Genomic DNA, 13,353 nt, shown 5'->3' on the forward strand with positions numbered 1-13,353 from the left:
TTTATTGTATATTCTCTGTATTTACATTTCAAATGATATTACTTCCTCCCCACTCTCCTTCCCCCTCCCCCTCCATTTGTTTCCATGAAGGTGCTCCCTCTCTCAACCACCCTCTCCACCTCAGTGCCTCAGCATTCTCCATACGCTGGGAAAACACACCTTTACTGGACCAAAGGCCTCTCTTCCTAATGATGCCAGACAGTACTGTTCTCTGCTGCATATGCATCTGGGGCCATGGGTCTCTCCATGTGTGCTCATTGGTTGGTGTTTTAGTCCCTGGGAGTTCTGGAGGGTTTGGTTGGTTGATAATGTTGTTCTTCCCATGAGGTTGCAAACCCTTTCAGCTTCTTCAGTCCTTACTCTAGCTCCTTCATTGGGGTCCCCATGTTCAGTCTGATGGTTAGCTGCAAGCATCCTCAACTGTATTTGTATGAGTCTGGCAGAGCCTCTGAGGAGGCATCCATATCTGGCTTCTGCCAGTAAGAATTTCTTGGCATCAGCAGTAGTGTTTGGGTTTGGTGGTTGCATATAAGGTGGATCCCCAGGTGGGGACGACTTTGAATGATCTTTTCTTCAATCTCTGTTCCTCTATTTGTCCCTGTATTTCCTTCTAAGAGTGCTTTATTCTCCCTTTTAAGAAGGATTGAGGCATTCACATTCTGGCCTTCCTTCTTTTTGAGCTTCATAAGGTCTGTGAATTGTTTTTTGCTTATTCAGAGCTTTTTGGGCTAGTATCTGCTTATCAGTGAATGCATACCATGTGTGTTCTTTTGTGACTGGGTTACCTCACTCAGGATGATAGCTTCTAGTTCTGTCCATTTGCCTAGGAATTTTGTAAAGCCATTGTTTCTAATAGCTGAGTAGTACTCCATTGTGTAAATCTACCACAATTTCTGTATTCATTCCTCTGTTGAAGGACATCTGGGTTCTTTCCAGCTTCTGGCTATTATAAATAAGGCTGCTATAAACATGGTGGAGCATGTGTCCTTGTTATATGTTAAGTATCTGTTATGAAAAGGATGAAGAGAGTGGCGGGGGGGGGGCGGCTATGGCCTATGGAGGTGCAGGGAGGCCTGGGGGTAAGGGGGATGCTTTTGGGGGGGGTCTATGTTGGGAATCCCTTTCCCCTGAGGGACCAGCCACATGACGGTATAGTACAGAATAGAGTTTATTCAGGTCATGGGGGAGTTAAGAAGTTAGTAGAGGCAGAGAGAGAAGAGAGGAAGAGGAGTAGAGGAGTAGAGGCTGGCCATGTAGAGAGAGAGAGGGGGGAAGGGAAGGGGAAGAGGAGGGGTAAAGGTGGGAGAGTAAGAGAACAAGAAAGCAAGAGAGAGCAAGAACAAGAGAGAGGGGGTGGGGTTTACGGAATTCCAACAGCATCTTTTGGTTATATGCCCAGGAGTGGTATAGCAAGGTCTTTAGGTAGTAGTACTATGTCCAATTTTCTGAGGAACAGCCAGACTGATTTCCAGAGTGATTGTACCAGCTTGCAATCCCACCAACAATGGAGGAGTGTTTCTCTTTCTCCACATCCTCACCAGCATCTGCTGTCACCTGGGTTTTTGATCTTAGCCATTCTGACTGTTGTGAGGTGAAATCTCAGGGTTGTTTTGATTTTCATTTCCCTGATGACTAGGGATGTTGAACATTTCTTTAGGTGCTTCTCAGCCATTCAGTATTCCTCAGTTGAGAATTCTTTGTTTAGCTCTGTACCCCATTTTTAATAGGATTATTTGATTCTCTATAGTCTAACTTCTTGAGTTCTTTGTATACATTGGGTATTAGCCTTTTATCTAATGTAGGATTGATAAAGATATTTTCCCAATCTGTTAGTTGCTGTTTTGTCCTCTTGACAGTGTCCTTTGCCTTACAGAAACTTTGTACTTTTATGAGGTCCTGTTTGTCTAGGTCTTAGAACATAAACTATTGGTGTTCTGTTCAGGAAAATTTCCCCTGTGCCTATGTGTTCTAAGCTCTTCCCCACTTTCTCCTCTATTAGTTTCAGTGTACTTGGTTTTATGTGGAGATCTTTGATCCACTTGGGCTTGAGCTTTGTACAAGGAGATGGGAAAGGATCGATTTGCATTCTTCTGCATGCTGACTGCCAGTTGAACCAGCACCAATTGTTGAAGATGCTGTCCTTTTTCCATTGAATGTTTTTAGCTTCTTTGTCAAAGATCAAGTGACCATGGATGTGTGGGTTCATTTCTGGGTCTTCAATTCTGTTCTATTGATCTACCTGCCTGTCTCTGTACCAATACCATGCAGTTTTTATCATACTTGATCTGTTATACAGTTTGAGGTCAGGGATAGTGATTCTCCTGGAAGTTCTTTTACTGTTTAGAATAGTTGTCAATATCCTGCTTTTTTGTTATTCCAAATTAATTTGCAAATTGTTCTAAATCTATGAAGAATTGAGTTGGAATTTTTATGGGGATTGCATTGAATCTGTAGATTGCTTTTGGCAAGATGGCCATTTTTACAATGTTGATTTTTCCAATCCATGAGCATAGGAGATCTTTCCATCTTCTGAGATCTTCAATTTCTTTCTTCAGAGACTTGAAGTTCTTGTCATACAGATCTTTCACTTGCCTGGTTAGGTACCAAGGTATTTGATATTGTTTGTGACTATTGTGAAGGGTGTCTTTTTCCAAATTTTGTTCTTAGTCTGTTTATTCTTTGAGTAGAGGAATGCTACTGATTTGTTTGAGTTAATTTTATATCCAGGGACTTTGCTGAAGTTATTTATCAGCTGTAAGAGTTCTCTGGTGAATTTTTTGTGGTCACTTAAGTACACTATCATATCATCTGCAAATAGTGATATTTTGATTTTTTTTTCCTTTCCAATTTGTATCCCTTTGACTTCCTTTTGCTGTCTAATTGTTCTGGTTAGTAGTTCCAGTGCTATATTGAATAGGTAGAGGGAGAATGGGCAGCCTTGTCTAGTCCCTGATTTTAGTGGGATTGCTTCGAGTTTCTCACCACTTAGTTTGACGTTGGTTACTGGTTTGCTGTATATTGCTTTTGCTATGTTTAGGCATGGGCCTTGAATTTCTGATCTTTCCAAGACTTTTAACATGAAGGGGTGTTAAATTTTGTCAAATGCTTTCTCAGCATCTAATGAGATGATCATGTGTTTTTTTTTTTTTTTTTTTTTTCCCCCTTTGAGTTTGTTTATATGGTGAATCACACTGATGGATTTCTGCATATTGAACCATTCCTGCATCCCTGGGATGAAACCAGGTGAATGATCATTTTGATATGTCCTTGGATTTGGTTTGCAAGATATTTTATTGAGTAATTGTGGCTTCAAAGAATGAGTTGGGTAGTGTTCCTTCTGTTTCTATTTTGTGGAATGGTTTGGAGAGGTTTTTTTTGGGGGGAGGCTTTTGATGACTGCTTCTATTTCTTTAGGGGGCTGTTTAGATGTTTATATAGTCCTTATTTAACTTTGTTACCTGACATCTGTCTAGAAATTTGTCCATTTCCTCTAGATTGTCCAGTTTTTCTGAGTATAGGCTTTTGTATTAGGATCTGATGATTTCTTGAATTTCCTCAGTTTCTGTTGTTACGTTTCATTTCTGATTTTGTTAGTTTGGATACTCTCTCTGTGTCTCTAGTTAGTCTGGCTAAGGGTTTATCAGTCTTGTTGATTTTCTCTAAGAATCAGCTACTGATTTGTTGATTCTTTATATAGTTCTTCTTGTTTCTACTTGGTTGATTTCAGCTCTTCAGCTTTGAGTTTGATTATTTCCTGCAGTCTACTCCTCTTGGGTATCTCTGCTTCTTTTTGTTCTAGAGCTTTCAGGTGTCCTGTCAAGCTGCTAGTATATGCTCTCTCCAGCTTTTTTTTTTTTTTTTTTTTTTTTTGAGGCACTCAGAGCTATGAGTTTTCTTCTTAGTACTGCTTTCATTGTACCCCATAAGTTTGAGTATATTGTGCCTTCATTTTTGTTAAATTTGTAAAAAATCTTAATTTCTTCCTTGACCAAGTTATCATTGAGTAGAGCATTGTTCAGCTTCCATGTGTATGTTGGCTTTTTGTTGTTTTTGTTGTTATTGAAGACCAGCCTTAGTCCGTGGTGATCTGATAGGATGTATGGGATTATTTCGATCTTCTTGTATCTTTTGAGGCCTGTTTTGTGACCAACTATATGGCCAGTTTTACAGAAGATACCGTGAGATGCTGAGAAGAAGGTATATTCTTTTGTTTTATAATGAAATGTTCTACAGATATCTGTTAAATCCATTTGGTTCATAACTTCTGTTAGTTTCACTGTTCAGTTTCTGTTTCCATGATCTTTCCATTGATGAGAGTGGGGTGTTGAAGTCTCCCACTTTTATTGTGTGTAGTGCAATATATTCTCTGGGCTTTAGTAGATTTCTTTTATGAATGTGGGTGCCCTTGTATTTGGAGCATAGATGTTCAGGATTGAGAGTTTATCTTGATAGATTTTTTTCCTTTGATGAGTAAAAAGTGTCCTTCCTTATCTTTTTTGATAACTTTTGTTTGAAAATCTATTTTATTTGATATTGGAAGGTTTTTTTTTTTTTTTTTTTACTCTGAGGTAGTGTCTGTCTTCATCACTGAGATTAGTTTCCTGTATGCAGCAAAATGCTGTATCCTGTTTACATATTCAGTCTGATAGTCTATGTTTTTTTATTGGGCAATTGAATCCATTGATGTTAAGAGATATTAAGGAATAGTGATTGTTGTTTCCTGTTATTTTGTTGTTAGAGATAGAATTATGTTTATGTAGTTTTCTTCTTTTGGATTTGTTGCAAGATTATTTTCTGGCATTTCCTAGGGTGTAGTTTCCCTTCTGTGTTGGAATTTTCCATCTATTATTATTTGTAGGGCTGTGTAAAATTGGTTTTGTCCTGGAACATCTTGGTTTCTCCATCTATGGTAATTGAGAGTTTTGCTGGATATAGTAACCTGGGCTGGCATTTGTGTTCTCTTAGGGTCTGTATGACATCTGTCCAAGATCTTCTAGCTTTCATGATCTTTGTTGAGAAGTCTGGTGTAATTCTGATCAGTCTGCCTTTATATGTTACTTGTCCTTTTTTCTTACTGCTTTAAGTATTCTTTCTTTGTTTTCAACATTTGGTGGTTTGACTATTTTGTGTTGGGAGGAATTTCTTTTCTGGTCCAATCTATTTGAAGTTCTGTAGGCTTCTTCACCTATTTGGTTGTGTTTTCCTGTAGCTCTTTAAGTGATTTTTTTTTGTGTGTGTGTTTTGTCTTTAAGGGCTTCTACTTGTTTATGTGTTTCTCAAGGACCTCCGCCATCATCATGAAGTATGATTTTTAAGTTGTTTTTCTTGTGTGTTGGGATATCCACTATTTGTTGTGGTAGGAGAACCGGGTTCTGATGTTGCCAGGTTGTGTTGGTTGGTTTCTGTTTTTTAGGTTATTGTGTTTGCCTCTTGCCATCTTGTTGTCTGTGATGTTCGGTAATCTTGTTGTCTTTGACTGGAGCTTGTCTCTCCTGTGGATTAGTGGGCCTGTGGACTCAGGAAGGAGATTGTTCCTGGGTGTTCAGCTCTCTGTGGGTAGGCTGTAAGTTTCAATGGCAGTGGGCCAGCTCTGGCTTTGGGCCGGAATTGTCTATTCCCAGTCTGCATCGCACTACCTGCGCCCAGAGATTTCCTGGTGGCCTCTTCCCAGACTCAAAAGCCTGTTTAAAATAAAAATGTGGATGTGAAGGTATTCACTTCGGTTTTATGATCCTGTAAGGGAATCTGCTTGAATATGGATCAGCGTATATTGGACTTAATGCTGCCTTTGGGGGCCTAATAGCAAACAGTCTATTTCGGCGAATCTTGAACGTGATGCAAGCTCGATTAGCTTCTAGCTTACCAATGGCTGTGATCCCATTTTTGACAGCAAACCTGTCCTACCATAGTTTTGTAAGTTTACCTTTGAGTACAGGTGATCTGAACTGTGAAACCTGCACCACGACACGGGGTGCACTGGTTGGTTTTGTTCTGGGTGGCCTGTACCCCATCCTTTTGGCTATACCCGTGAATGGTGGCCTTGTTGCCAGGTATGAATCAAGCCCTTTACCACAGAGAGGAAACATCGTCAATTACTGGATTACAGTTTCTAAGCCTGTCTTTTGAAAAATGGTATTTCCTACTTTACTTCAGACTGTGTTTGCAGCATATCTTGGGTCTAGACAATATAAACTCCTCATAAAGGCCCTTCAGTTACCTGAACCTGAGTTAGAAATTCAATGATTTTGGAGCAAATATGTACAACAATAAATAGTTAAAATAAATGTCTTCAATATTAAAAAAAAAAAAGTTGATCCCTATTTTTTTTTTTTTTATCAAATATATCTTTTTCCTGGATTCTGTGGCATGTGTGTCAGAAATCAGGCTCTCCCGCAGCCTGTTTACAGCGACTTAGCCCCAGTGGCTTATTCCATTATCTCCCTAGGTCCCCGGCAGTACAGACCTCTTTCTTGCTGTCTGTCTGTCCCTCTCCTGCCCCTGCTCTGAGATGGCCTTTTGCTCCCAGCATCAATACATTCCTTGTGTAAGATGCATTGCACAGTGTGACCTGTGGTGAACCTGTACTACCTACAAGGCACTCTGCCTCGAAATCCTAATACGCTCTTCTGACACTTAGGTACTGGGTCTACTCCATCTTTTTCTGCTGGCCCCTCCTTTATGAGATTTTCTTTTTACATCTACACATCATTTCAGGTCTCTGTTTGAATATATCCTGCTGGATTTCAGGTATCTATTTCATGTCCCCAAACTCCAGACTCACACATCTACTGTCTGCTATTCCCACTTGAGTGTCTTTTGATCATCTAAATTAGCACTCTCCCTAAGCAGAAATTAAACATTTCTGTGCTTGATCTCACACCACAATGACCCCTCCCTCTTTTAAAAATGGAGTCATTGCTAAAGCTGGCCTCAAACCGTGATCCTCTTGCCTCAGCTAATGAGTATCTGGGACTACTGGTACACGTGATCACACAGTTCCATGATGGTTTCTTGTCCGACTCAGGACCGTCTCATTTTCACAGTCACTTAATTTGCTTTGTGTGTTCAGGAAAAAAAGCTCTACAGTCTGTCTTTCTTGCTCAGTACAACGCTTGAATAGATAAAAGTCGGTTGATTGACTAAATGATTCTTTGCCATATGTAATATCAGGTTAGCATCTGAGTCAAAGGAAGTTTCCTGCCAGCTGTGGTGGCTCCTGTTTAGAAATTCCAGCACTCAAGAGGCTGAAGCAGGAGGTCTGTGAGTACACTGTGAAACTACTTCTTACCCAATGTCCTGGAACAATGGACTTACTAACCTGGTCTCCTGTTTTGGTTTCCATCCTGTTGAAATGGGCTTGCGTATTGACTGCTCACTGCCACCTGGCTTCCATCAAAGTTCCCATGGAACACATATGAAAAGGGATCCCAAAAGCATGACCCTTGCCTGCAGGATTCTCTACTCTTTGGCACTTTGCCTATAGCCCAAGAGCTGGCTCCGCCTCAGCAACTCCTCAGCTTCAGGGATTCCCCCCACTTATGCTCCTGCTGAAAGGGGGGTGGGTGTGAGATTCCACATGTCTCACAGGGTGGCAGAAACAAATCTAAGAGGGAGCTATCCATGCCCCGGGTGGGGTAGGATCCCCAGTATCACCACTGAACACAGATAATTCCAGTAAACATGCCAGGCTTGACTTATCCTCAGGGATGCCTCATATTATCATAAGTGGTCTAAAAGTCAACGTTGACCCCAGGTTTTGTGGAATTCGTTTTAATTTGTCACCTCTCTTGGCATTTTGCTGTTTTTGTTAGTCTGGCATCTATTTATTAAAAACGTACACATTGCACAAGACCAGCCCAAATCCCAGCATGGAGAGGGGAGTTGGACATGCAGTCCCACCCTTAGAAGAGGAGCAACTGTTAGCAGCTGGGAGAGTGTCATCCCTCATAAGCAAACCAAGTTCCAGTGGAAGGCCACACAGCCAAGAATATGGGGCAGCACGAGTGACTGTTGATGGCGGGAGGCAAGGTTGGGTAGGGAAGAACTGGGACAGCATGAGCAAGATCGAACATGCTTTCTGAAACTCTCACACGTTAGATATGTGTGCATATAGGCATGTGTGCACACTTGCTCTTACCTGGGACACATGGCGTAAGAAGTCAAACAGCCCCACCCAAGGCAGAAGCTGTGTGCAGGATAGGAAAGAGTTTAAAGCAGGACTGCCCATATATCCATCAAATAGACAGGCAGGACAACTGTGCTGTTTTAAGAATTCAGCAACATCTTAGGAAAAATAATTCTGAGGGGCATGGTGGTACATGTTTTTAATTTCAGCACTCGGGAGGCAGAGGTAAGTAATTGATCTCTATGAGTTTGAGATCATAGTGAGTTCAGAGATGGCCAGGACTAGAAGACTCTGTTTCAAACAAACAATGCATATGTATATTTACATTTACACACACACACACACACACACACACACACACACACACACACACACACACACACTAGACTCCAGGGGGGCAAGTCTGGAGGTTTCTGGTAACCCATCTTGGCTGGAACATGTGGTAGAGGAACCAGCTGTTACTTTCTATGAACTCCACCATCAAGCTCACTTTCTGTTAAACACACGGCATCTCCAAGGGAGTAGAAGCATCCCTGTATCCTCTGCCCCCACTGGCAGCAAGGCATGTCAGTCAGGCCCTTTTCCAGATACAGGGATGGCTCAGCAGTTCAGGGGACTGACTGTTCTTGCAGAGGACCAGAATTCAGTTTCCAGCCCCATGCAACTGCCTGCTGTGTCTGTTCAGTTCCAGAGGCTCTGATGCCCACTTCTGACCTCCATGTTACTGCATACATGCACAGTACAGACACAAATGCAGGCAAAACACCACGCATACACACTAGGTAAAAATGAGAACTCTTATAATACAGAACTGTCTGGCAACCCTTAGTCATAGTTGGTAAGTTTCCAACCAGTTTTAAAGGTCTGTATTTCCTTCTCCCTCCCCAATACAAGGCTGGCTTTATTGTGTAGCTCTAGACGTCCTGGAACTCACTCTGTAGACCAGGCTGGCATACATCTTATGTAGATGCACCCATCTCTGTACTGGGATTAAAGGCGTGCACCACCATGCTTTCAAGTGGGGAACTCTGATCATAAAGCTAAAAATGAAAGCAGTCCTCACTGAAAACAAAAGGTGGGTTCTGTTAAGGGAAGTTCTTACAACCACAGATTGGTGAACAGTACTGGAGACTTCCTATAAAACCTCTGAGGCTCCACACATAGGCTAAATGGGTGCATGCCATAGAGGGGAAAGAAGGTGGCACTCAAGGTCACCTAGTTCCTACTGTCCTAGGCTCAGACTCTGCTACTTCAGCACTTTCAGGGAGAGGGGAAGGGAGGGGACTTGCAGCAGCGAAACCTAAAAATGTATTTTATTTTGAAGTTGTGCTTTGGATTTTCCCCAATCCAACATCGGCTGAGTGAGTCTTAGGTTCACACAAAGCATCTTCAAGCATACATACAATATTCCAGTTATCAACACCATTTTAAAGAACATACCATTTTACACAAATGTGACATACAAATCAGACGCCACAACACTGTAGTTCCCTGGAAGATCTAAGTCCATGCACACCAGCCCTTCCAGTGGTCTGTTCATCCTGGTACTGGAAGGTTTTCTCATCTCCTTGGGGATAAATGAGGGTGGCCTGAGGAGGCTGGCAGAGACCAGCATTTCCAGTTTATAAGCTGCTGGTGGCAAACTCCTCTACTTTCCAAACTGGGATGCTGGTAGCCCCATCCGCATATCTTCCCCAGAGACTTAAGTCCACACCAGGGAAAGGATCCATGCCACGAGGGGCAGAGCAGGGCTCTTGGAAGCATCATGCTGGTTTCGGGCAAGCCTATCTGAGGAAGGCTGGTTGCCCAAGGCCTGGGGTGGCCGGCTCCTTTTGGCTTTTGGTTGTGAAATCACAGTGTGCAACCTCAATTCCAGTTGAAGTGAGCTCTGCTGAGGAGGACTCTCCTCCTTGTACAGGACCATCTCACAGGCGTCAGAAGCACCAGAGATAAGGAAGACAGCTCGGCTCCCAGAGCTGGGGTCGGTAGGGAGCCACTTGTACATGGGCCAGTTCATTATGCAAATCAGCAGATGGACATCGACCAAAGGGATGAAAACACACAAATAATGTACAAGGTTAAGAGGGAAGGCAAGAAAAAAAAGAAGAGGCCCAAAGTATGGTCTTTAAGAACCTTTGTTTTTACCTTCTTAGAGGGTAGTGTCCTGGAGAGAGGATAAAGGGCAGGTTGGAAACTCTGATCACTTAGATTAAGAGGAATGTAAAAAGTAAAGCGTGGAGCTTCATGTTCAGAAAGGAAATGGATCCTCGGGTCTGGAAGCCCCTGTTGGCTCAGGAGCAGTACAAGCCCAGGTCAGATAAAAGAACAGTAGGAATCAGACATCCAAAGGACCGAGGGGTCCCCCATGCAGTCAGACTCACGCTGCTCACGGGTGCTAGAGTTCTCTTCTCTAGCTCAGTGTTGAGAGTTACTCTTCTCATTAGTAACTCCTTCAGGCTCCCCGTTCCCTTCACTCAGAGAGAAACATCCGCCACTTTCTACAGATCCAACTACCAGCTTCACAAGTTGGTCCAAAAGGATCCTTTTCTAGCCTAAAGCTAAAAGCTCTCAGATTTTCAAACCCAAATGGCAAACCCATTTCTCTTGAACTATAGAAAACAATACAGTAAAAATAAAAGCATAGCAGAAGACAGAGAAGAATGGGCCTGAGCTGCAAGGAGCTGTTGGAACACATGATCCCAAAGGAGGATTTCCTAGCTCTGGTGCTCCTGGGGAGCACGGTGTAAGAGGAGTGGGTGCTCCAAGCACTAGGCTTGTAGGCTGGGAGAGCTTTCAACGGTAGCACATCTGAAAAAGGCCAAAGGCAGGACCCAATGTGAAACATTCAATTTTTCCCTTTTTAAAGATTCAGGTTTCAGGAAAACAATCTTGAGTTTGTGGGGGTCAAAGTTCCCTTAGTCATCCTTGTTTGGATAAACAAAAAACAGTTTCAAGAGGCAGTAATTCTAGAATTTATCGAAGGCTTTTCAAGCCTCTGTTCATCCAGAGAGAGCTTTATAAAAACTAAGCCAAGAGGTGAACTTGAAATAGTTTTAATCTGGGTACAGTTTTTGGATTAGCAGAGAGCAACTTATTTTTTTTTTTAATGGAATGGCGAATTTTAAAAGGTTTTAGATGCCAAAAATGGTGAGAAGAAGAAGGACCCATTTCCTACCCTTTCAAACCTGCCATAAACACAATAAAACTTTAAGACTTTTTTTACTCTAAAAGGAACTAGCTATAGAACTGTCTTATATTGGAAAACATCTTACATGGAAAACTGCCAGAGACAAAGACAGGAACCAAAGAAAAGTCTGTATGCTCAGAAAAACTTCAAAAGCTCTGTAATAAGACTGGGATGCATGTCTACAGAACGGGGCAGAGCAAATGGAAACAACCAGTGACTAACTCACAGCACGAGGAAGAAGACGGAATCCCCACCGCACGTCAGACTGTGCGCTATATTTTTATGACAGAGATTTCAAAGGTCAGGTTTCTCTGTTCCAAACAGGACAGTTTGTGATGAGAACAGAGACTCCTGGTGGCTTCAGTGTGAACTGCCACCAAACAAAGAGTGGTCTATGACCAGGAGAGGCTACACCAGAGACCAGAAGAACCTGTGTGTGTAAGGGTGTGCATGCACACACACACACACACACACACACACACACACACACATATTTATATAAAATGAGAACTGGGCTATATATGAACTTTTAAGTCAGCACTGAAAAACAAGATGCCACTGAGAGCTGATTGGCTGCAGCCAAACATCTGGCCAAGGTATCCTCTATGGTCTGAAGGTTTAGAGACTTAGGCCCATGTACCCAATTCTTGTTGTGGCAGACATCACAGCAGCCCGACAATAGGACACCTGTCACTGGCTAACCTAAGAATAGTATGTACTGGAGCTGGTTGGATATAACAACAGAGGGAAGCAAAGAGCAGAGGGAAGGACCAGAGAGGGAAAAGCAGTAACAAGGGCTTCATTCTCAAGGTCTGGGTAATGGGAAGGCTAATTCCTGTAAGAACAACTTAGAACCTAATTTTCAACTGAGTCCCCAAGCTAGTTAAATAGGAAGATTTAAAAAACAGCCAGTCTCCTTGTCTAGAACAATGATGTTATACCCCTTAGACAGTACAAGACTTGTCAGTGGACTGTGGGGAAGCGGATGAATTGACACCAGGGCTAGTGGCATTTGTTTTGGGGAAGACAGTTGGCTTGGGCCTTGTGGCTGGTGGTTTGACTGGAGCAGCCATCTTGACAGACTTGACAGGCCGGAAGGCGCAGGCAATGTCCCCAGCAGTACTGGCGCTGCGCTGGAAGGCAGGCTCAGGGTCCTTGAGGAGCTGGGTGTGCAGGGGGCTGGAGGGCTCAGATGTGGGGGCTACCACTGGGGAGGTCTTGAGGGGTTCCAAGGTGTCCAGAACCACATCAGGTGTGTGCTTAGCACTGCTCTGCCGCTCTAGCTCTTGAAGCTCATTCAGGGCAGAGTTCATTGTTGCTTCAATGTCCTGCAAAACAGGAAAAAGGAAGAAGTAAGACAAACCAAGACAGTTGTCCCCAGGGACAAGCTCTGGTTGAAACCTGTTTCAAGCCAGCCATAAAATGCCTTATTTCACTTGGCCAATGACCTGGGACATATGAGTGTCCAGAATGTGGAGAAAGGGGACAGAGAGATTGTCATCATCAGGAATTTAGAAAAAGAAACTGGTGACTTTTGGATAGGACAAGGCTGTTGCACACATCAGCTCATACCTGTTGTGGTTGCCTTCACAAGATCAAGCCAGCCAAAATGCCAGCAGAAACTGGGGCAGGACTCCCTCAGGCCACATGCCCACCGGAGAAGGCAGTTGATGGTTTCTGAGGAACAGTCACTCAGTTTTGGAAATGGGGCTCCTGGTAGGTTGACCATGCCCCAGAAGGTGGCTCTAGACCCATGCATATATGGGAAGTATTAGACTTCCCACACATATGGGAAGTATTAGTCCAGTACATATTGGACTTGGGGGTGGATGTTAACAACAATAACAAAAGGAAGACGTGAGGTTGGGAAGAAAGCAAAGTGGGAGGCAGTAGGAGGAGCTAGAGGTAGGAAGCAGTGGAGGACATGATCAAAATACATTGCACAAATGTATTAAGTTTAATAACTAAGAGAAAAGGTTAAAAAGGAAAGAGTAGCTGACTCTTTGCAACTTGAATCCTTGTTTTTATGACAGGTGCTGAA

At 42.9% G+C, this 13,353-nt stretch overlaps 1 protein-coding gene and 1 pseudogene across 4 annotated transcripts in view; one reads left to right on the forward strand and one right to left on the reverse strand.

The window, feature by feature from the left end:
• Positions 1 to 5,746: 5,746 nt before the first annotated feature.
• On the forward strand, positions 5,747 to 6,243 carry LOC308421727 (transmembrane protein 126A-like; annotated as a pseudogene). The gene has a single exon. The product of its transcript is annotated as a transmembrane protein 126A-like (transcript).
• A 5,474-nt stretch (positions 6,244 to 11,717) lies between these two features.
• Positions 11,718 to 13,353, reverse strand: part of SRGAP2 (SLIT-ROBO Rho GTPase activating protein 2) — a 208,698-nt gene continuing 207,062 nt past the window's right edge. For all 3 annotated transcript variants that reach the window (XM_080917629.1, XM_080917627.1, XM_080917628.1), the window contains exon 23: positions 11,718 to 12,640. In XM_080917629.1, coding sequence (XP_080773755.1) covers positions 12,257 to 12,640 — 384 coding nt within the window. In that variant the 3' untranslated portion in view covers positions 11,718 to 12,256. The remainder of the gene's footprint in view (positions 12,641 to 13,353) is intronic.

The sequence above is a fragment of the Micromys minutus genome (genome assembly GCF_963924665.1).
Source record: "Micromys minutus genome assembly, chromosome: 6".
Classification (NCBI taxonomy): domain Eukaryota; kingdom Metazoa; phylum Chordata; class Mammalia; order Rodentia; family Muridae; genus Micromys; species Micromys minutus.